The 25,597-nt window shown below is 42.6% G+C and overlaps 1 protein-coding gene across 1 annotated transcript in view; it reads right to left on the reverse strand.

The window, feature by feature from the left end:
* LOC135712288 (carbonic anhydrase-related protein 10-like) overlaps positions 1–25,597 on the reverse strand; it is a 286,221-nt gene that overhangs the window by 38,610 nt on the left and 222,014 nt on the right. Inside the window, exon 3 of the mRNA XM_065235255.1 lies at positions 5,866–5,916. Coding sequence (XP_065091327.1) covers positions 5,866–5,916 — 51 coding nt within the window. The remainder of the gene's footprint in view (positions 1–5,865; positions 5,917–25,597) is intronic.

Here is a 25,597-nt window from a genome sequence, read left to right on the forward strand (position 1 = left end):
ATTAAACCTCCAAATGGGTATGTTTGTCTCTTAATATATGTTACACCTAATTGCGTCTGACGTAGATCCTTTGAGCGCACTGGAGCGCTTTTGAGTAATTGTTAGAATGGCAAAGAGTTGAGAGAGGAGAATGATTTTTTTTCTGAACACTTGTAGTTCTTGTTCCTTATTGTGTTTTAACAGCCTGATTAGCTCAGAGAATCAATTAAATGAGAATTATCGATAATAGTGAAGACATCAAATCAAGCAAACAGGCAACTCTGTCAGAATCCAAGTGACAGATACACTTCCTTGGGTGGATTTTTTATGAGATTGCTTGGAGTAGCACTTTTATGATTGAATAATGATTCAAAGAAACGTAGACCAAGCATTGCCTGACAGCAGAGTGGCTTTATTGATTATTCTAGGTCTTCATTGTAAATCTGGTTAGCACGGCAATTCGCTTCTCAGTGAAGTTTTACTATTGCAATTGCGATGAAATTAACTTACAGAGTTTTGGAGGCGAAAGCGCTGTTTTGCGATTTCCCATTATAGGAATCTGACCTCGAATTAGCGTTTGGTTAAGCATTATAATTTTCTTGCGGGGCTAGGTCTCAAATTGTGCTCAAGGGAAAAAATAAATAAAAGGGATTAAAGACAAGTGTTTCATATGTAAGATGTAGGAGAACTGGGTGAATGTATGCCCCTAGCGTTGAGCTCGGAAACAGTCAGAAAAGAACTTCTCAGCAGAGTTGAAAAAGTTCACTATATTTCACGAAGTCCAACAAAGTTCGCGAGTCATAGTGAGTTTTGGTGAATATTTTCAACACTGCTTCTAAGGGTGAGAAAATTGCCATGCCAAAGACCTCTTTGCATATCATGGAGTCAATCGAACAAAGTCCTTCACACATCGCTATTAATCATGAATTGAAATGGCGCCTTACAGCGATTAAAATTTGTGAACTTAGAAAAATGCAGTGCCTTCCCGTGTTTGGTAACACGCGATATTTGTCTTTTTTGCATTCTATAAAATGTATCGAACGCTTTGTTCAATTGGAGGATATACTAGGTCCATGTGGTATTTCATGAAAAAATGTTCAGAAAGCACTACCCAACGAATAATTTTGACTGCAGACTAGTTTATACAGCCAACAATTGCCTTATGCAGCTTATTTGTACCTGTATAGGCTGGTCTGCAGCTAGAATTGTTTGTAAAGTAGTACATATCTGGGGAAAGTAATAGTCGAGTTGACAAAACCATGTAGACCCTTAACCTGTTTTTTTATTTAATTATTGGAAAATCAGGGAATATCACGTAATTTGGTTTTCTTCATTGAGTCGACACCCTGAGTTGATTAAGGTTAGTTTTGGTGGTAGATAGACTCAGATCTCCATGTACAGTCCGGTATCCATTTTTTCGCATATCAAGCTTATTGCTTATTGCATATTAGCTTATTGCGTGCTCTCAACTTAGTGTTCTAAATGCACTTCCACAGTTATTAATTGAGAGCTTTCGATGCCAATACCAATGCATGAATTTGTATATTGTGTGGCAAGCACAATTGTACTCTATGGCCAGGGAAGTCGAGAAAATTTCCAACCCGAAAGATTCTCTTGACCGGACTTGGCATTACCGTGCCTTTACTGACTAGGCTATAAGGCCCCGGTATCTTTTATGAAGCATATTTATGCCGTTTCAGTTGACGAGTAATTGGCCAGAGCATTTCGAATACTCGTCGGGATTCAGAATGTCCCGGATGTCTTGAAAACAGGGGCAGTTGACAATGATTCAACTGTCATCCTCGTACTGCAGGGTTCACATATCTTCCTGCAAGACGATGCTCCTACCATATTGTGGGTGGAACGTGTATGTCCGCATCGGAGGACAGATTTGGCTAAATTTTTGGTATCTGAACCGGGAACATAATTTGTGACCAACTGACCAAATCGGCCAGTGGCTGCAAGGTGGTCAGCTTCGGTATTGCTTTGGATGCCGCAGTGACCCGGAATCCAGACAAAGACAGTATCTTGGGGAGCCCACCTTTGAATGCCTTGTATCCACGGATGTTTGGCTATCGGAGATTTCACAAACAATGTTTGGGTAAAGAAGAGTTGTACTATAATACACCATCGCCTGGAAATGCTTTCGGCAGCGTGGGGCGTTAGGTAGTGATAAACGTCGCTAGGACTATTCCACAGCCGCACACATTATATTAGCAAGTCAAACACGCACTCTTTTGTCTATAGATTTGAGGAAATATGACAAAACCCCTCACCCATCTAGTGAGCTACGCAAGGGAGTGCGCACTTGAACAGTGTTGCCGCATTAATGGCCCATCGCTCAATTTCAACTTCTGTTCAATTTTCACACTGCTGTACTGCCTATAATCGCATATCAGTCCCATATGGATTTTCTTCAATTTTAAGATAATAACTCTATCCACTATCAATTGGCATCTACTTTCATATTACGTGATAAAACTACGGACTTTGATCATGAAAAATGTGAAAACAACATCAAGTCAGTTTGTCCCATCAAGCAAAGTAATCGCATATCAGTCCCATCCTGAAATTCAATCGTCCAGAGGTCTAGCCACATTTCTGTTTTTTAAATCGCCATATTTTTCGTTAATATAACAATACATGCAAGCTTCATTGCAACTGATTTTAACTGGACAAAATTGTCGATTAATTTACTATGATTGTTTTAATATTCACATGGAAATTGCACTTCTTAACTTCAGCTGCCATTTTCTCAATGCCTACTTTTTCCATATGGGACTGATATAACCCGGCAGTGTACTCTAACAAAACTATGAATCTTAAGACCTTTCCAAGCTAATCAATTATCGCACTAACAGCTTCATTTTGATATTAGTATAGCATTTCCTCCCAACTCTAGAACCTGTTAACTTCACGAATGAAGTAACAAAACATTTTGTTGAATGGGATTGATGTCAACTTATCGGCAGATGTCAAACTGCCTCCTCCCATAACGGTTTCAAGTAGTGAACAAAGATCTTTTATTTAAAGAGTTGACCCATCGGTCAGCTGGTTCTCCAAGCTCTTGAACAAGGAGAAATGCTACTCAAACCAATGTTATAAGTTCTTCGGCAGATTTCTTGTACACCACTAGAGCGTTGAACAACATCTTGAGCTGGACGAACTCCCGGTTGTTCAAGAAGCAAAGTTTGAATGCCTTCCGCCCTACAAAAAAGGGCGATTTCTAGCTGACTGCGATTGGATTGAAGATGCGCACTGCTTCTCCTTGGACGAGTCCATTATTGCTCATACCATAAATTTTTAGGCTACTGTGAGGATCGTAGTTGACAGGTATTTTTTCCTCAATCATCGTCTCAGTGAATGATCTGTCAAATTGCAATAAAACACAACAATATCCCCTCATTACGCAGGTAAGTATTAAAACATTTTGACTCGAGAATTATCATAAAATTAAAATAATCCTGTATTTTACATCAGGAATATTGATTATCTGTACCACCATGTCTGATATCTTGCTGCAAGATTCGCAGAAGCGGGCATCGGGTGAATACAACATATCATGCACTTTACGGATACTTTTTCCTTGGTCTATCTATGCAAGCTAAGCTTGCAATCATCTATCGGAAGCATAAGTCAACCATTTCCAAATGGATTTCCACGTTTGAACAGAACGGATTTTTTTTCCCGAAAGGAATACGAACCCGTCGTGAAAAAATTTGGTGCAGATAAGCGGACATGGCTAGTTGAATTGTATCGCTGCAAACCGACTCTATATCTGGACGAAGCAAAGCGGTTGTTTGAAGACACGTTCCGGAACGCCATTTCCGCATCATCAATTTGTCGAATCCTTCGCCAGGAATCCAGCTGGAAAGCACTCGAAAGACGAGCCATTCAAATACGTAGCAAAGACGTCGTCCGGTTTGCCTCAGAAATGAGTGAAATCAAATGGGATTATCAAAATTTAATCATCCTGGATGAAGTTAGTTTTGATAATAGGTCAATGCTTAGATCTAGAGGATACGGAGTAAGAGGTTTTGTCAGTGTTTGTCAGAAAACCCTAAATGTCACTGTTATGCTTCATTGGACAGGAAGGGTTAACTGAAGCATTCTCGACTTTTAACAGAGCAAAATTTCTCGAATGCTGTAGAAAATTTGCTTTGGTATCTGGACCTGTTCTGTGCCACCCTGGGTTCCATTCTGTTTGGCTTCTTGATGGTGCGACGCTGCGATAATATCCTATCTCTGGTCATTGGGCATTTATGCAATATTCCTGCCATCATACTGCCCTTTTTTCAATCTGATAGAATTTGTATTTGGGATGATCAAACGAAAACTGAAGAGGACGTATCAAGATTTAAGAGAATAATAATACAAATATTGATCTTGCACTGACGAAAGCATTAACAGACTTCTCGAGTTTCCTGAAACTCCCCAGTTACCTGCATCTTTTCCTGAACTCTTACCCTTAAACTCACGAACCGATACCAGCAGCTAACAGCCAAACAAGCCACTAGGCAGCATAGATTGAGCGTAGCCACGATTTTCACCGGTTAAATTCAACTCATAATCTACAATCACGGCCGAGTCATCATCACAATCAGAGATCAAGCGTTCTTCTCTTCCTTGGCCATCTTCGGAATATTCCATCTCATCATCGGGGTTGGAAAGACGCGACAGATTTTCTGCTTCCGGATTTTCCGAAGCTTCCAAGCGACGCCGTTTTTGGTTTTTCTCCATACTCTTGCAATCTGTGCAATTGCGGAAATCGTTTGATTAATTATTCCACAACTGATATTTGAAAATACCCACCTATCGATGAATGTATACTGGTACAACAAACTTTTATTCCGAAATGAAGCGGATAGGAAAACAGTGGAACAGAACAATTGAATACAATCTGACAAGCGCGTGGAAAATAATCAAAACAAATCAAGAAAAACGATCCAAGCATGCACGCTTCTAGGTGAGGTGAGGGATCGTGATTGAGATCAGGAGTCTACTAAGGTGCAAAATGCGCAATACATTGATGCATCTTCTCGACCAAGCCGATGTCTCTACGGAAACCTACAACTAATTGCTCTCCAAACATCCACTAAAACTTCTGAAGATCCAGCTCAGGACACCGAATTTGAAACATTTCCAACTAACTATGTTCACCATAGGTTATTTATCCTACCCTTGTCACTCGGATCGAGACCGTTAAATCCCGCACTGGGAAAATTAGCCTACCACAAACTCCCTCCACCTGCCTTCCAAAATCCAGACATAAATCACCCACCCCAAAAGGGACATTCCACTGACAATCATGAGAACGGCCGCCACGCCGCACGCGAAATGATCGCACCGCGTGAAAAACAAACGAACCGTACACGAACCGGTTTCGGGGGGTGACGAGAGTGGACCAAAAAAGCGAAAAGACCGACCAACAATGTCAAACAGCTGATCGGGTTCTCACAATTAATTTTCATAATGGATTGTCTTGGAGGCGAACAAACTCAACCAAGCAGCAAGTGTGCTCAGCAAGGGTCAGGAGATAAAGAGGAGGGGGGATGCTAATGTTGTCGGATCATCCTTTTCGCCTATTTGGAGGGTTTCGGGGTTTGGGAGAAGTAGATGATGATGATGATGATGATGATGAGGGCAGATTGTGTGCCGGGATCGGGTTTTTCCTGAAGGGTCTAGACACTGTGGGATGTTTACCCTACTGCGGACAATTAAGCTTTTCAGCGGGCTAAGACTAATGACCCGTGATCTGTGGAAAAGATGAAGTGGAAAAACTTCTCCACCGAAAAAAAAAATAATGTGGGAATGATTTAGCTACTTCACCTGTGTTCGGCTTCAGTTCATTAAACGGTTGTCTTACGGTTTGCAGCAATTACTCACCGGAGATGCCATCGTAGGTCCACCACTCTTCCCAACTGACGGCCGAGATTGCTGTAAAAATGAGAGAGAAAATGAAAGAATCGATTATTTGGTGTTTACTTGATTTCAGGCCGAACTTTATATTGAAACTAAATCAGAAAGTGAGTACCTAGTTTTCCGTCAGTCAAGTCAATCAATCATCTGGAGTGCTCCCGGGGCAGTGCAAATTTAAACCACAACTGATTGGCATGATTTTGAGTGGTTTTAAAAACAAATCCCTCTATTGGGCGAAAAATGGTACGAAAATAAATTCTCAAAACTGACAAACTTTTCGGTTCGAGTTTTGTTTTCCCACATGTAGGAAGTAACCGTACGTGGTTCGGTGCTTGGTTACTCAATGGCTTTTGCCTATGGCTTACAAATACCTACTTACAGACGGTGTGAGAAGATGGATTGCAGTTTTCAACCTGGATTTTATGATATTCCTGCGATTACCTGAAGAGCCCAGGGGGGAAAGAAGGGCGAGGGCTGTTCGCTCATTTTGCTATTAGTGGGTTTTTTTTACGACTTTATGATTGGTAGTAAATTTAACTAGCTCTGGAGCGATCGATTGAGCTGCAGTCGAAGGACGGAACGAATGTATATGGAAAGGCACATACATGAGTAGGATTTTTTTTTTTCGCGTTATAAACAGAGAAGAAAAATAACATCATAGATGATTGAGAATTGCAGTTCGCGCATACTGCTCATAGTTTTACGACAGTTTCAGTACCTTCACTTTATCGGTTCACAATAAGGTTTTCTCTGCTCAACTGCATCTACAGTTGAAACGAATAACGATCAGATTAAAAGAAAAGGCCTGCGCCTTTCGTTAGGCTTAAACGTGCACGAACCAATAAAGTACAATCGGTATTATTAATTGTGGATGAAAATCGTTCGATGGGTGACACTAAATCGGCGAAATATGAAGAAAATATAGTTAAGTGAAAATCAAATCAAGAATACGGAAATAGATAGGTATTACATATTGAAAAGGGAGCCCACAGGCTTCCTGGCAGGAATGAAAAAAGTACTCAGTATTTCCAGAATGAGACAGTCAAATAAGTTTTCGAAGAATTTTATAAAGTGGAATTGTGGGCTAATTTGGTAGAGAGTTAAAAGTAATTAAAATAGAGTCAAATGATGATTATTTTCTATAATGAAATTATTAATTATGCAGGGATTATTACAATCAAAAAGTTTTCATTACAAAGAAAAAAACGAAAGCCGTGTGCGATTTATGGAAAATGTCAAAAGTATGATAATTAAATATTCTATAAAAATGTTAAAGCATCCTAATGAAAGCTTTTTAATTGATAGGAAAAGAATAGTAAAGTGAGTCGTTGAAAATAGTAAAAGTAGTGAAGAAAAGAAAAACAAGCTAGTGGAAGGTAATTTAAGTGTGCAGATGATGACTGTTCCATAACTGTAAGGCAGCTTTTTCCACAAGCGAAGGTTCGTAACTTCCGGACAGATTCTTCCAGTGCCTCGTCTACCAACGACCAAGCGTCGAGCCCTGCCCCACATTCATACGGGGTGCTACTGCCTACGGGTCGGTCATTTTAGTACTTCCGCAACGGAACCCCAGGCGTCGGTAATCACCAACACCGACATACTCGTGGACAACATCATCAGAACGAACAGACAGCCATTCGAGCGCGTCCTCAACGAATACCAGGCGTAGGTAATTTCTCCACCGACCTAGGGGTGCATCATCACCGGGACGACCAGAAGGCCTCTCGACTGCGTGATCAGGCGTGGCTTCTTACACACGTGGCTTCGCTAAGACAATCGTCCAGACCCGAGGGAATAGTCGACTTCTCCCAATAAGTACTGGGACTTGTATGGGCATCCCTATAAAGTCCTGTGAATTTCTCATCGAAGTCCATACCAATTGAAACCATTGACTGGCAATGATACGTAAGGGAATACGTAGGAGAAAAAGATTAAGAAGACCCTTGGCAAGACCGGGATTCAAACCTGGCCAAAATACAAAACCCATCACCCACACCCCCAACCTTGTGAAGCAAAACAAAAATCCTCCGCACCTGGCACAATATTGTCGTCGTTCAGAGGATTTTTGTCCATTCAGTTCGCCGATCTCATTCCGCACCGTACCGTCGTATTGGACGATCTTAAAGGCATTTGACCAACTGCTGCTGGAGGGAACCCATTTTGGCCATCTTGACTATCGTATCGAGCCTCTCGACCTGGACCTGGAAGCAAGGTTGCAAAGACTCATTTCAGCTAAAATAATGTTTTTCGGAATAATAAAACCAAAAGATGGTATGATGGCATGTTTTACTTGTAACTTACAAGAAGAGGTTACAAAGTATGCGTTGGAAACATAAAACCTGTAAATTTTGCTTTCTATGAGTCACAATCAGCGATTTGCTGATCGCTGAGTGAGTGAGTGAGTGAGTGAGTGAGTTTGTGAAAAATCGCTGATTGTGACTCTCATGAAGTGAAATAAACAGGTTTAATATGTCAAACACATTCTTTGCAACCTCTTCTTGTATCCTACAAATTCAAAATTTGATCATGGAATCTAATTATTTCATAATTTAGAAAAACATTGTTTTAGCTGAAATGAGTCTTTGCAACCTTGCCTGGAAGAACTCTGTTGGCGTGAAGCTATTCTGGACGAAAACTCGAGCCGCTGGGATTTTCGCTACGAATCGGATGAGATAACTTAGTTTCATGGTGCAGACGGGTGCAGGCAATACTGACAGCATTTTTCCTTGGAATCCAAACCCAATGTGAAGTCCAATGGAGTTAACAAAGAAGTTAACCTTAGCAACGATTGGCAAAACGTCAACTCTCGACAGTGATGCCGTTTTAAATTATGTTGATTGTATCCTACTAGTCAACGTTTGTCCTAAAGTGTCGAATAGTGTCCCATGCTGTGTTTCGGCACAGAGTTGATTACCCCTTGTTTGATTGAGCTATATTTCGAGTCTGTTATGACTTAAATTTTGACTAATTGTGCATCAATATTGGTATTTTTTTTAATCAGGGTGACGTCTAGAGACCAGAAATCGATATCCGACGACAGTTTGAAATCCAAAAGGGCTGCTTCCGTTTTCAGAAAAAGTAGGAAATACTAATGCCAACCCATCAATATGGGTATTTTTGGAATCGGGGTGAAGTCTAAGGATCATCCAAAATGGTGGCTGCCGGTTGAAGAAAATGTCGGAAATACAGTCAAATACCCATTAATATGGCAAATTTTTGAAATCAGGATGACGTCTAGAGGATGGTAATCGATCACCGACGCCATTTTGAAATCCAAGATGACAGCTTCATATTGTAGAAAAAAGGGAAATACTGTCAAATACCCATCAATATGGGTATTTTTAGAATCGGGATGACGTCTAGAGAATGAAAATCGATATCCGTCGCCATTTGAAATCCGTGATGACAGCTACCGGTTTAAGAAAAGTAGGACATTCTTAACTAATGAAATTGGGTTGTTAGCGGAATGCTTAAATAAAACAGCAACAAAGGTTATATTCCATTTAATTCCACTTAATTAGTTTCGGTATCTATGACACATGCGTATTTCGACTACAATGTGCATTCTTCATCCGAGTCATTATCACTAACCTTTTTTGCTGTTTTATTTAAACATTCCGCTAACAATCCAATTTCATTACTTCATTATGATGGCTACCAAGTCTTTGGAAATTTTTCCTTAATAGAGAGTTGTATAGATTTTTCTCCTTAATTTTATTTTAATCTTTGTTTTTTTTAATTAGGTACGTTCCGATTCCACACATTGTAATTTCATTTTTATACCTGTGATCTTGACATTCTTACCTCGGGGATGAGTATTTAAGGGGATTAGATTTTCATAATCCATTAGTGTGAATGACCAGGGAATCAAGGAAATACCCAGATTGCAGGGAAATGTTGTTTCTAAAATCAATAGCCACCATCTTGGATTCCCAAATAGCGGCAGGCATGCCATCCCTGTTCCGAAAATATCCACATTGCAGGGTAATCTTAGATTTTCAAATGGTGGCGGACATCAATTTTCGACAGTTTTTCTTAAATCGATGGCCACCATCTTGGATTTCATAATGGCGGCAAACATCGATTTTCGATCTCTATACGTCATCCTCATTCCGAAAATTCACATATTATAGGGTATTTGATTAGCTTTGTCTTAAATGGGGAATTTTCAGTGACGGCAGCTGATGATGATGATCTGAGATTATCGCTATTTCATATGATCATGATCTGTTACACAAATGATAATCGCATAATCGTTTCCAGAACTGTTCATTGTGATTTATGGATTTGTACTAATCATGAGTGTAACCAAAATGAAAATGCCATTATCTTTATCTGAATCTTTCATTTTGTTTCCCTGGGAATGACACTGATGAAGACTGCACATTGTATTCGAAATACGTATCTGTCATAGATACCAAAATGAATTAAGTGGAATCAAAAGAATGATAACCCTTTTTCCTGTTTTATGGGAAATTCTATCAAATACTCATACAATCGATTTTTTTAGAATGCGGGTAACGTCTAGAAGACGAACTTCGATGTCTGATGCCATTTTGAAATCCAAGACGGCGGATTACGATTTGAGGAAAAGTGTTAAATACCCTAAAATATGAGTATTTTCAGTACGGGGATGATGTCGAGGATCGGTGTCAGACGCCATCTTGAAATCAAAAAAGGGTGACTTCTGGTTTCAGAAATGCTCAAGATGGGTATTTTAGAAATCCCAGTAACGTCCAGGCCAGGCCAGAAACCATTGTTTGACGCCATTTTAAAAACTACCTAATATACCAAGTATGTTATCTAGAGGCCGGAAATCGACGTCCGATGACATCTTAAAATTCAAGATAGTGGCTTCTAATTTCAGAAGAAGTGTCAAATACCCCACAAATCTAGATAGAGCTGGAATTAGGGCGTAACAGCTTTTGTAAACAATGACTTCTCTCGATGATTTCTAGAAAGCCAAGACTCACTCACTCAAAGCAATGTCACCATCGGGTAGGGGAAGACTTCCCCTTCTCGTTGGTTATGTTGGTTTGCGTGGGCGTGCCTTGAGTTTCGAGAAATCATCGTGAAAAGTCATTGTTTACAAAAGCTGTTACGCCCTAATTCCAGATCTGTCAAGAAATGGCGTCAAATATCAATTTTCGGCATCTGCGTGTCGTCCCCGTTTCGTGGATAACTTAGGGTATTTAACACTTTTTTCTGAAACCCGATGGCCGCCATATTTAATTCCAAAATGGCGTCGGATATCGATTTTTGACATCTACGCGTCGTTACCATTCCGAAAATACCCATATTTTAGGGCAATGGAGACTTTTCCTGAGTCCGATGGCTGTTATCTTGGACTCCAGAATGGCCCGTTAATTTAATATTATATAAAAAATAAAATAACATTTTCTTACTACATATAATTCGGATGCCATCCTTATCGGCAACCGATAATGTGCGAATACTATCCGGATACTATATGTTGATGCCTGACGAAGCGACGCGTGACAACTCGAATGAGCCCCGAATAGAATTGAAAGTGGATAAAACGAAAGGAGCAGTTTCGGAGTCATTCATTGCGTTAATTGAAACAAGTCTTTGCTTCAAATGAAATAAACTGAGGAATGTTCATCATGCCTTGAACACAAGAAACAAAATGACATACACGAAAATTATATTGCTCGAAATAAAGCGATTCTGCGGAGAGTTCATTTTCATTTCTTTGTTTCGAAAATGCAGACCCCTGCCTGTAAGTACGCAAACCCCTTTTTTCACGGATACACTGCCTGAACCCGAGCACACAAGTAGGGGAAAACAAACAAACCAGGTTAATCACGACTCACAAATCATGCAGAACCTTCTCCACCGAGATGGCGCGAAAAATCCGTTGCAACTTCCAGGAACTCCCGCTGGCAGTATCTAACGTCTCCGAAATCCCGCATAGCCTTGTTAGTCGAGAATGCGAGAAAACACCGTCGATATTACCTGGAACTTTCAGTGTTCACTCGGCTGTCGACAGAAGCAGACCACTCTCGATGTGTGTCACGCGATCGTCTGTTTATTCGGCAGCAACCATTGTGTGGTCCTCCTCATTGTTCTTCATCAGCAGTTCTTTCGGTCGATGCGTCGTCGACTTTGGAAAGCAACCGTTTCGTGATGAGTGTGTGAGTGCTGACCACGTTTTGTGTCCATTGCTGCAATGAACGCGCTCTGACCCTCGTTGGCATACAACAATTTGCCATGCAATGAAACTACTGGAAGCGGCTCCAGTTCTGATGGAGGAGGCTTTTTGGATAGCGGAAGATAAAGTGTTTATTGTGTTGTACCTTTTGACTATAGTTTTAAGATGTATTGTATAGTGACCAAGAATCCTCGGCTCTGTAAAGTTAATTCGGTTGAGCCTTATCAAATAAATTAATAAACAAAACAAAAAATTACCTGGAACTTCCGTCAGCAGCATCCAATCTTTTCACTGGTATCGTGCAGAAGCTCTTTTGCGGAAAATGCGTGGAAACTCCATGAGAACCTTCGTTACCAGCATCTCAATTCTCGAGGGAAGTTTAAAGAGGGTTTCGGATGGACCAGGAGGAATAAAACGATTAACAACGCGATTTACAAGAAGCGATAAAAAGGTTAATGTGTATTCTCTCGTGTTTTGTTTACAAGTGATGAAAAATGAATAATGAACACCAGCAAAAGAAACTACAGTGGTGTAGGAAAAAGAGGGGCACCAAAGGTGCAGTGGTTGCCATCTCAACACCCCTGCTCAACCACAGCATCGTCCTAGTCCTAGCAACGATCGTAGATGCTTGAATGGTGAGGGCGGAAGTCCCTTCGTCATAATATCAGCCTGTTGCTCCGATGTACCGACGAATTTAATCTTCAGTACGCCCTGGTGTATCAAGTCCTTCAAAAAATGATATTTGGTGTCAACGTGTTTTAGTCTGCCATGATCACGACAGTCCTCGGCGATCCGAATGGTAGACTGATTGTCTTCATGAACCACTATCGGCTCATCGATCTTCTGGCCCAGATCCCGTAGCAAGCGTATCAGCCACAGCGTGTGACAAGCTGCTGTGCACAACGCCGACAACTCGGCCTCGGTCGATGATAATGACACGGTGTGCTGCTTCCGTGTTATCCAGCTTATAGTGCAACCGAACAACTTGAAGATGCAACCGGTTACGGAACGACGATCAACCAAATCGTTAGCCCAATCTGAATCCGAATATACTTCCAACACTGGCGAACACTCATCATCCCGGAAGATCAGTCCAACATCCAGAGTCTCCTTGACGTATCTTAACATCCGTTTGAGGTGAACCCAATGATTCTCGTTCGGACAAGACTGGAACTGACTAAAGTAGTTCACGGCTGCTGAAAGATCCGGTCTCGTCGTTAGCGAAGCGTACATTAAGCAGCCAACGAGCTCGCGGTACGGCTTCGACGTCCTCTGTTCTTCGATTCCTCGCGTCAGCTTCAACCGATTCTCCAAAGGCGTGGATATCGGCTTGCTGTCATTCATCTCGAAACGTTGCAGCAAGTTTTCGAAATAGTTGCGCTGATGAATCCGCATGATCCCGTTCGGCGCATCTCGTTCCACGGAAATTCCCAAGAACTGCTTTACTTCTCCTGCATCCGTCATCTCAAATTCCGCCGAAAATCCACGCTTCACAGCTTCCAAGACTTTCAGAGACGAGCTGGCCATCAAAATGTCGTCCACGTAGAGCACAACGATGACTTTGTTTTTCCCTTCGCCTCGTACGTAAAGACACTGGTCGTTCTCGCTGCGGACGAAACCCATCTTCACTATGAATGTGTGGAACCGTTCATTCCACGCGCGGGACGCTTGCTTCAAGCCATACAAGGAACGATTAAGACGACAAACGAGGCCTTTCCCCTGCTCAAACCCATCTGGCTGAGCCATGTAAATCTCCTCGTTGAGTTCTCCGTTCAAGAACGCAGTCTTGACATCCATTTGGTGTAGATGCATGCGTTCCTTATTCGCCAAGACCAAAACAGCTCGAAGGGTATCCAGCTTCGCCACTGGAGAATATGTCTCGGAATAGTCGAACCCTCTCTTCTGGCTAAAGCCCCTAGCCACGAGTCTGGCCTTGTACCGGTCGCCCGCTTCGCCGCTTCCATGCTTCACTCGAAAGACCCATTTGCAGGTAATCGCAGTTCGGCCTTCAGGAAGTCGCGTCAGCGTCCAGGTGTTGTTGTGCTTCAACGAATCCATCTCATCTTCAATCGCCTCCTTCCAGCGACCCCAGTCTTCGCGCTTCCGCAGATCAGCAATCGTGCTCGGAATATTATCGATATAGTTCAAAGCACTCAATGCGAATCCCGCGTACTCGACATCGAAATCGTCGTGCCATTTCGGTGGTTGCCGGTTACGTACCGGCCGATTTCCATCAACTGGCGTAGACTCCTCCACCGGCTCTGCTTCTGCATTCGAATTCGCATCTTCCTCAGCTGGATCTTCCGAAAAGCTTCCGAATTCATCATCCGATCCTTCTTCATCCGATTCTTCTTCATCCGTTTCAGCGTTCCGACTTTCCAGATCCTCATCCAGTTCTTCGTTCCGGCTGCGAGGCAAAAACAAGAATTCACCCTCGGGGTTTGCCCGGCCCTCGGTCCGGCCATCAACCTTCGATGGTGCTTCGGTCTCCACAAACACCACGTCTCGAGCCACAACGATTGCTTCCTTCTTCGGGTCCCATACCCGATACCCATTCGGAGAGTAGCCAACGAAGATGCCTTGCCACGATTTCGGATCCAATTTCCTCCGCAGCTCTTTCGGAATGTGAGTAAACACTCGACATCCGAATACTCGAAGTTTCGAAATATCCGGCTTTCGCGACTCCCACAATTCGAACGGAGTTCGGTTCGAATCAAGCGCACTGGTCGGGCTCCTGTTGATCAGGTACGCAGCCGTCTGGACCGCCTGACCCCAGAAAACCTTGCTTATTCCCGAATCCTGCAGCATCGCTCTCGCTTTCTCGACAAGGGTCCTGTTCATGCGCTCGCTAACCCCATTTTGCTCCGGGGTGTACGGCACAGTGAACTCTTGCTGGATCCCTTTCGACCTACAGAACTGTTTGAAACGCTTTCCGCAGTACTCACCGCCGTTGTCGCTTCTCAAGCGGGAAATCCTCCTCTCGAACTTGGCCGTCACCATGGCTTCATACGCCACGAAACACTCCAGCACCTCATTCTTTGACTCCATCAAGTACACGGCGGTAAAGTGGCTCCAGTCGTCGATGAAGGTCACGAAGTATTTCGATCCATACAGCCCTGCTGGCGTAACCGGTCCACATACGTCCGAGTGGACCAGCTCGAGCTACCAAGCTACCAGTTCGGAGTTGTTGAAGATTTTAGCTTTGCCGTCTTCGAACACTACCCGCATGCCACCTCTTTCCACCTTCAACACCGAGAACAAATTGCACCGTAGCTGCGGAACGTACAGCACATCGTTGACAGTGCAATCGATCGACTTCCCGTCCACCACCGATACCACTTTCACCGCACCGGACTGTTTCGCGACGATCGATTCGCCGTCCTTGGCCACAGCGATCTCTACCGGCTTCTTCAACGGACGTAGCTCGGAAAATAACTCCCGGTCGCGCACTAGGTGGTCAGACGCACCGGAATCAATGAACCACCTTGTCTTCTGCGGTTCCATCCCGCCACTCACGCCAACAAAACTGACACCATTTCGGTCGGAGCTTTCCGCAACGTTCGCCTTCGTTTTCTGGTGACCACTCGGACCGGAACTCTTCTTCTTCTTTTCCGGACACTCGGCCATCTTGTGGCCTTCCTTCTTACAATAGAAGCACTTCAGTTTCTTCGGTTGCTTCACTCCCGACTTCGTACCGGAAAACGCCGCAGTATCACTTTTCGCGGTAAACAATTCCATATCTGCTCCCTTCTGCTTGGTCTCTTCGTCCAACAGCCGGCACTTGACGAACTCCATCGTCAGATTGTCCTCCGGCATCGTCTCAAGAGCAGTCACAACAGTAGCGAAATTCGGTCCAAGCGTCAGTAACAAGTGGCACACTACGTCCAAATCATCCATCACAGCACCTGTGCCGCGGTACTCCCGAACCAGTCTATCGAACCGCAAGAAATGCTCTTGGAGTTGCCCACCTTCGAAACGCATACCAAGTATCTTCCGTTTTATGTGCATCCGGCTGGCAATGCTCTTCCGCTCGAACACTCTCTTCAGCGCGTCCCAAACTTCCTTGGGGGTACGCTTGTCCTGGACATACTCCAGCTGGGAGTCGTGGATCCTCGCTATCAGGAGAGATTTACACTTCTTCTCCTGCTTGGGCCGTTTCTCACGGGCGGCCGCCTTCTGCTTCTTCACTTCTGCATTATCACCGGCTTCTTCTTTGATTTCAGCAATATCAGCCAACTCCCGCTCGACGCAGTTGAGCAAGTCGTACTCCTCAAGCAGCACCGTCACGCGGAATTTCCACGCCGAATAATTGCTTCCGTCGAACAACGCCAGATGATACCGATCGTTCTGTATTTCCTCCACCATCGTAACACCGTTACACTTTACTCGGTTCCCGACATTTCCGAAGCGACCTGGGCCCACAACCTAAAGAGGGTTTCGGATGGACCAGGAGGAATAAAACGATTAACAACGCGATTTACAAGAAGCGATAAAAAGGTTAATGTGTATTCTCTCGTGTTTTGTTTACAAGTGATGAAAAATGAATAATGAACACCAGCAAAAGAAACTACAGTGGTGTAGGAAAAAGAGGGGCACCAAAGGTGCAGTGGTTGCCATCTCAACAAAGTTTCGGCGAAGTTTTAACGTGTTCACGGCGGTTGAGATTTTTTATGTTAACGGCGGAGGCTCCGGGGAGGTTCGACGGAGTTTTCACATGTTCGCGGCGGAGAGGGTTCCGGAAAATTTCGGTGGATATTTTCGGTGCTGTCAACGGAGGATCGAGTCGATTTCGACAGTTTATCGTCTCCGATGCTGCCAGTGATTCCAGGGAATTTCGACGGATTTATTTCACGTTCTCGGTGGAGCTTCCGCAAGGTTTGGGTGGATTCCTGATGCTGACAATGGCATTTTTTTGGGAGTTTTCTCGCGTTTTTGGTGGAGGAGGTTCTGCACAGTTCCGCTGCTGCCAACGGAGGTTCCCGGGTAGGGGCCCATGCATTAATTATGTCACGCTAAATCGAGCAAAAAATTGTTTACAAAAGCTGTTACGCCCTAATTCCAGCTCTATTTAGAAATGAATTGTTTACAAAAGTGTAAAAGTAATCAAGAATAAGCTATGTCGCATTTTTGGCGGCGGAGCATCCACACTAGGTTGGCCCAAAATAACACTTTGTCCTGGGGGTTCACCCTCCATATGATAGCCATGGATGTTATTTATTTATTTATTTATTTATTTATTGCACACCGTCTTCGACTACGTCGTACAGACTGATTACTTAAAACTAAAACTTGTTTAATCTAAACCTCTTATTCTTTTACTAAACAAATTTTTGGACATAGTAAAATCAAACTCATTACAAACATCATTAAAGGAACGCAAACATGAATTAAAACAGATATTGAATCCAAAGTTAGTTCTGTAGAATGGAATTGTCAGTAATGGGGAGCTACGAAATCTACGAGGAGGAATATTCCATGGAATCCGTTCCAGGAGTTCGGGACAGTCCACATTGCCGGTGATTAGGTCGAAGATGAACAGTCGTTGCAATTTGATACGTCTTGCTGAGAGAGATTCCAAATCAATCAGCATGCATCGGTCTGGATAACTGGGAAGAGTGACTGGACCTTTCCATGGGAGCTGACGTAAAGCAAACCTCATGAAGCTTTTCTGAATCCGTTCAATCGTAAGAATATGCGTAGTGTAAAATTGAGACCACACTGGGGAAGCATATTCTAAGATACTACGAACCAGTTAGCAGAATAGAGTCTTGAGGCAATAAACGTCGGTGAAACCAGAAGCATGACGACGAATGAAACCAAGCACAGTGTATGCTTGGGGCATGAAGTAGTTCGCCTCCTCGTGGTGTGCCCTGGAAACGTTAACTATCGAACCCAAGGGAGAGATATTGCGGCTAAACGAACTACCGCCGAGTAGGGACGCTGGAACCCCATCCAGCTCGTCCCAGGAGGTTGAGAAGCCCTGCACAAACCCTCGTTGTGCAAAGGCAGGAGTGACGCCGGGTTCTTAGAGTGCTTAGCACACGCAGCTGGTAAGCGGTCACATCTGTCCTAAGCTGCCCTGTTGGACAGTTGGCTGGCTATCACGTCTGCTCTAGAACTCGGGCGAACAACAAGAGGAAGGCCCTGCACAGCTGCTCACTGTGCAGTAGCGAGTGTCACGTCGGACACAACACCAAGTGATGCGCCATAGCGCAACCGGCCCCCTCCCATGACGTAATGCTTTCGGGCGGTTCCGGGGAGGGCAAGGGCCTAGAGCACAGGGTAAGGTTTAGTGGGTCGGGAGAGCTATTTCTCCCATCCCCACACCCTGAGTTATCTTCTCAGTAGTCTGGAAGCAGATTCCCCCTGATAAAAAAAAAAAACAGTGTTAACCTGGAATCGATCGTAACGCCTAGATCGCAGATGGATGAAGAGTAACTCTATTGCTGCGGGTGAAGGATATCACTTTGCATGTTTTGCTGTTGTCTCGCATGCCGTTGTCACCGCACCAGACTAGCAAACGATTTTTATCTTCTTGTACTGCAACACAGTCAGCAGGAGAAACAATTACACGAAAAAATTTTAGGTCATCAGCATAAGACAGTTTGGACGATGAGAGCAGCTCACACAAGTCATTCACATAGATGATAAAAATAATAGGACCGAGAACACTGCCTTGTGGTACGCCAGATGGAATCGAAGGTCCTGGAGCGTACACAGCAAAAAATAAATTTTAATATTACATCCAAGAGGGTGCACTTCAATCATGTCGAAAATCTCATGTATTTTTTATGGCCACACATATAAAGCAACGCAATGTCAGCACATGCACTGTATTAATGATAATTTTGCCCTTTTTGGCAAGTAATATTACACCATATTTTCGACACTTTTGTGATATTAAAATTATTATTTTGCTGTGTACGGAATTTACCACAATGAAAGCATTGCGGTCAGACTGGTACGAGTTGAGCCATTCCGTGATCCAGGTGGGGAATCCAATATGATTCATTTTGCTAATGATGAAATTGTGCGGAACTGTATCGAAAGCTTTCGCAAAATCGACGTAAACCGAATCCACTTGCTGTTCTGATGCTGGCTGATCGGGGCAGTAACTCTGCAGAGAGCTGTGTGGATCAGTTTCTCCAACATCTTACTGAGAGTGCAAAGTATGGATATACCACGATAATTGGTGACACATTTTTTATTTCCAGACTTGCGGATTGGTACTATGGATGCCGTGTTCCATGCATTTGGGAACGTTCTGTCTTGGAGCGATCGGTTGAAAATAGCAGCGATGGGCGACGCAAGCGTAGCGGCACAGTTTTTCAACAACACAGGAGGCAGGCTGTCCGTTCCGGGTCCTTTCATTGAATCGAGATTTTCGAGGGCTTTCTGAACATCGTCTGGAGAAAACTGGATGCATTGTAGATTTATGTTATAAGACGGAATCTGTCCGTTGAACTGGTGATGCTTTACTAAATACGCTCTCAAAGAAATCAGCAAAGAGATTAGCTGTCTCCGAGCATGAGCGAGAACTGGTTCCTTCGAAGTTGACGCGCGAAGGATTTTCCTTGACGGTTGTCTGTATCCTACACAAATAGTTTTCGTGTGTTGTAGAAAGGGTGACTTTGTACTCCAACTCAAGCTCAACGAGTCTAGCTTTATCGGGCACATTTTTTGTTTAGAAAAACCTGTTACGCAGCTTACAAAACTTGTTACAAAGCGTACGTAACTCTGCAGTCCACCACGGTTTGTTGAAAGCAGAAATCGGTGCTTGTGTCTTTCGAGGTACATGATGATTTATAACTTCAGAGAGAGATTCGTAGAAAGCTGATAACATCTGGTCTACTGAAGCATAACTTGATAATTGTTCCCACTCAATATTCATTAAAATATAATTCAACAAGTCAAAGTCGCTTGCCAAATAGTCAAATTTGAAACATTTGTCCTGGTCGTCAAGTACGGATGGTCTCATCAAGTAGTAAAATGATTGGTGTATGATGATTATCAACAGTTAACAGCGATGCAGGTGCTGCAATCAGGTCAAGATACTCCGGGAGATTGGTGAACGCCAAAAAAAAACAACTTTTGTATGGTGGCAACACTTAAAATCAAGATTGTGATATTTTTGAAAAAATGGTATTTTCCATAGTCATAGCTGAACGAATATTTCTCTTGCATCGACATTAGTGAAATATAACTATTTTATATGTTTTACACATTCTTTGGGGTTCCTACAATATGAGAAAAATTTGCCATGTCCTGCTAGATGCTCCATTTTCTCATGATTTTTTTTTATCAATTCTCAGAAATCTCGATTTTGTTGGTGCCTAATGACATTCAATCATCAAAAGTGGGTTCTAAAATAAAACCTATAGTTGATTAACTGTATTACAGTTAAAAGGTGTAAAATTTTATGACAAACAACTTTGCGGAAAAAAATATGCCGTTTGTTGATCTTTATTTAGTTATTCATGGTTTTCTGGAGAAAGGGTAGACAAAGTTTTGCAAATTTTGTAAAAAATCTTACGATGGTGTCAACGGGAATTTTGACGGATTTTCCCGTGTTCTCGGTCGAAAAGCTTCTGGAATTTCACGAGTCAAGAATTTAGATTCGAGCGAACCGAGGCAAATAAAACAAAACAGGACAAAACCTTATGCATGCATATATTAGTACGAGCTTGTACTTAGGGCTACATGCAACAAAAATTGCACTGAGAAAATGTATTTAATACTTAATAATACTTTTAATTTTATAGTTATTTTGCTTTAACATGTTTATTTTATTGCCTTTTGCCTTTGCCAAAAATGAGATCTTGTTAGTGACTTTCTCATTATTTGTTTACAATTGCTTGATTGAGACAACAATTTGTAAAGGTCAGAATAAGCTTTAAAATGGATATCAAGTAAGAAACTTATCAATAACAATCATGTCATAAATCTACAGTCATTAGAGATTATTGCAATGAATCAACCGTACTTTTTCATCGGTATGAATTAACTAAGACATTTTCAAAAGATACATTTGTTTAATAACATTACAATTTAATTTAAGGATTACTTTTTGAAAATACTATCTGTTTAAGGGACGTAAGCGTTGGTGTTGGTCCTGATCGTTGGATTTTTTTGACAACCATTTCGAGTGACTCTGCACCACGTAGGTTATAATAAGTGCCCATTAAGTGATCTGCCCCCAGGCAGAGTACCTGCTGGTTTTAGAAATTTCTCATACAACTGAGTAGAAGTGACACTCTGTCTGAGTTATTCTCAGTAGCCGTGTACACAGATTTGAGTTCACCAGAACATTCTCGAGCATCATGTATAAAAGGCAAACAAGCCAAACGTAAGTAATGAATTTAAACGCCAATTGTTCTCGAATTACAACACGCCCACATAAACTAACTAGATCATCTGATAGATCAAACTTTTTTTCAGATGCTGATGTCGGTTTGCCAGCATGAGTCTATATTCACGAGAAATCGCCGTTTGAAGTCATCGTTTACATTTGGCAAGTAGGTCCTTTACATGTTGCTCCAGTTACTTGCTTCCTCTATCATACGTCAAATCAAAAACGATAAAGTTGACTGTTGTGGACTGGACTGTGGAGTAAACGTTTATGTGCAATCGTTAATTTGTATTCGACAGCCTTGTTGATATGGAGCTGTCAACTGCATAGTAACCTAGTCACTAGTTAATTTATTATAATTGATATAACGCTCCATTTATGTGAATCATAGTGACAGAAATTTACTTTACATTTTTTAACTTTAATAAGAGTGTATTGAAATGTTTGCACATTCTCAAATTCCATAAAATTATGGGCTCTTCTTTTGAGCAGCGCATGGATTTCAGGCCCCACACACCTCAGAAAAATCAGTAACCAGCTCTAAATTTACACTGCTTTTAAATATAAATTTAAATCTTAAATGACTGAGCAGGAAACTTGAATTTCATGATGTACACACACTGACTAAAAGTAAATTGGTACGCCCCTAGCACGCCTCTAGTGTTGGGAATCGAAAATCTTTGACAGTTGTTTGTTTACACTTCTATAGAGAACAACTGGTGCAAGTTTGATCAAAGTAGTTGATCGCGTTCAGAAATAACGTCAAATGGAACTCGAAAGAAGAAAATATAGTGTGCACAAACACCTGGAAAATCCGAGGTGGTCCGGTTCCAAGCTGGCTAAAGTGCTGAAGATGCCGAAAACAACAGTTTGTCGAGTGCTCAAAACCTACAAGGAAACCCTGAGTGTGGAAAGGAATCAGCGGACCTACGAAAAAACTGGAACCAGGGATCGTCAGCTGCGCAGCATGGTGTTGAAGTGCGTTTAAGCCAACCCCGGTCGTTCGATCCAAGATGTGGCCAGAAGGTACAACACCAACTTTCAAACGGTGCGGAACATCCTTGCCGGGGAAGAATACAAGTCGTACAAAGCCAGTAAACATCTGAACCGGCACATCAAGCAGAATTCCGTGGCCAAAAAGCGTTCAAGGCTCTTGTACGACCGTGTTTTGACGAAGCACAAAGGCTGCACTTTTAACGATGACGAAACATACGTCAAACTCGATTTTAAGCAGTTTCCCGGTCAAGCGACTCGACGTGGGGATGTACCGGGAAGATTCAAGTTCAAGTTTGTCGACAAGTTCGCGAAGAAGGCCATGATTTGGCGAGCGATTTGCAGTTGTGGCCTGTAAACGGAACCATTCGTCACATCGTTGATGATGACATTCCAAGTTTACATCGAAGAATGCCTGAAAAAGTGTATATTTCCTAATTTCAAATAACAGACTGTAGTGGTATTTTTTATACGATAGATGGAGTAGATGAAAGCATAGAGTTGATAGTTCCGTTAGAGTACGGCAGTGTGAGGAATGTATATAGATATTAGACAAGCGAGCTAGGACAACTTTTAAGGAAGGTACAAATCGGTAAAAAAACTTTTTTTTAGTTTGCCCCAACCAGAGATATTGACATTTGAAAAGTGCATATTTTTAGTATAAAAACGTCAATAACTCTTGATCGGCGAAAGATATTGACAAGCTTTGTGCAGCAAAAATTTGCGCCTTCTTAAGATCTAAAAGTTATTTGAAGACACCTTTGCTGAAAAATTCTAAATAACAAAACTAAAGCAAAACAACGGTTTTTTTTATAGAGCCACCCTAACTCAATTCAAGAAAATAGCTCTAAATCGGCCAATTTAAGAGATACAAAAAAGTTATTTTCAGCAAAGTTGCTTGAAATTAGCTCAGCTATAACTTTGCCTAATAATCAAACAAAAAAGTTAGATTTTTCATTTTAATGATAATAGGAACCACCCTAGAATTCATTGTCATAAAAATGAGGGCCTAACTATAAGGAACAACTTTGTAGTAGAGACTTTTAGTCTAAAGTTTCAATTTCAGGCTCAAAACAAATCATTCCATCTAAATCTGCATTCTGGACCACTGTGCAATGGGACAGCAACGGTTCCATAATCACCAGCTCGAATAGCTTCGAAACGATATAATTCCTCGATAGTTATCCACAGCTCGTTTCCTTCCTTTTTTGGACGGGAAACATGTGCGCAAATTTCCAGCAAGATGAAAATATGCCACTGGAGAGAGACATTCGGAACAGGCGAAGAAGCGGAATGAACAAGCTAGCAATATGTCTCTTCAAAAATACAGATGGAACTCCATCAGGTCCAGGATTGAAGGATGACTTGAGCAGAGTCGCGGCGTTAGAAATCATCTCTGCATTAACATCAATTGCACCCAGCGTTTCATTTACTGGAACGTTCCTGGCAGCCATGTTAATATGGTCGTCAGTTAGTATCTCATTAGTGAATACACTGGCAAACTTTTCGGAAAAAAGGTGGCAGCAACTTCTCCGTTGAATTCCATAGACGATGGGAGGCCAGATTCCCTGCGTTGCTCGTTCACGTAGTTCCAAAACGATTTCGGGTGTACCTTAAGTTTGCGCTGGATTCCTCGCATCCACGACTGACTCGCTGGTACATGTGATTCAGCCTCACATAATGTAGTTTCAGAGGAAGCGTGCGGTACTTCGTAAATCTTCTCAATGCTGCTCTCTTGATTGACTTCAACGTACGTAGCTCTCTCGTCTGCCAGGGAGGCACTTTGTGGTGAGTTCTTTTCGGGACGTGTCTGTCAATGACATATGCCAAGAAATGTGAAAAGGTTTGCGCTGCAGCCTCAACGTCATCTGGATCAAGGATGTTCTCCCATACCATGTTAGACAATACATCTATGATGCTACGGTGGTCAGCTTTACGGGAGTCATAAGAAACCGTAGCAGGATAGTCGTTGAAATCACGCAGTTTGTCCTCAGCAGTGACAATTAGAGGAGGGTGATGTGGACCTAGCTTAGTTAGTGCACAAATTGATGGAGCCCTGTCCTGTGTGGTCACAAAGCAGAGGTCCAAACTACGATCATTCTCGTTAACTACATGGTTAATTTGAGAATGCGTCGCTGCGCTGTAGTTGTCGAGAAGGCTAATAGCTCCTGCGTGAAATGTAGAGCTATCAGGATCTGGGTACAGGAATCCGCTATGAGATGGACTCCACGAAACGCCTGGCAAATTGAAGTCACCAAAAATGAATATCTCTGGAGTGGCACTTTCGATAACTGTGAAAACTGACCGACAGTGAGTATCGATGAGTTCATTGTCGTGGACTCGATCAGGTGGAATGTACAGAGCACATAGAAATAGTGTGCGATCACCCAGATTGATGGCTGTCCAAACCTGCTCCACATAGTTCCAGGAATCGTTTTCGATGGCCTTTGCCTCCAATGCACCACGGACAGCTACAAGGACACCTCCACCAGTAGATTGACGGCTGTTGTTAGGATTCCGATCGCAACGAAAGACCTCGTAGTCTGGACTGAAGACTTGACTGGAAAGCGTTCGATAATCGAGCCACGTTTCGCACAGGATAATTATATCGTAGCAACGATCCGATACAGCTAGGCGGTACTCTTCAACATCAGAATTCATTCCACCGGCGTTTTGGTAGAAGATCACGACGTCCTGCTTGTGGCAAGCAATCGAACGACTGCTCTCCCTGGAAATCACAGATACATAAGGCAATAACTGACCATCATCAAGTCTCATTAGATATTCGCCTTGGGAGTTACAGAGACATCATCACAATGACTAACATAGTCAGAATTCCTGAAAATTTGATCGGCTTCAGGCAGTGAATAGTCAATATATTGATTGTACTTGCTTGTAGAGGCAAGGTGGAAGACTCCTGATTCATATCCAGCCACAGGTTCAGGACGACTATGCTGAACGCTGGCAGGAATCGGCACGACTGGGCTGGAGTAACCAAGAGCTTCCAAAGAGCGGTCTATTGTGCGCCCCGGAGATGAATTATATATTGCTGCAAAAAAAAATCAACTTCTCATCGTCGCCCACTGGTCACCCACCATAGCCGGTCGAACTCCGGACGAAGCTAGAACAGCACAACCGTTCATACTGGCGACAACGCTCTGATGAGACAACGAAACCCTACCCCA

The sequence above is a fragment of the Ochlerotatus camptorhynchus genome, unplaced genomic scaffold (genome assembly GCF_037179485.1).
Source record: "Ochlerotatus camptorhynchus isolate MF236.1 unplaced genomic scaffold, CSIRO-AGI_Acam_v1.1 ptg000467l, whole genome shotgun sequence".
NCBI lineage: Eukaryota > Metazoa > Arthropoda > Insecta > Diptera > Culicidae > Ochlerotatus > Ochlerotatus camptorhynchus.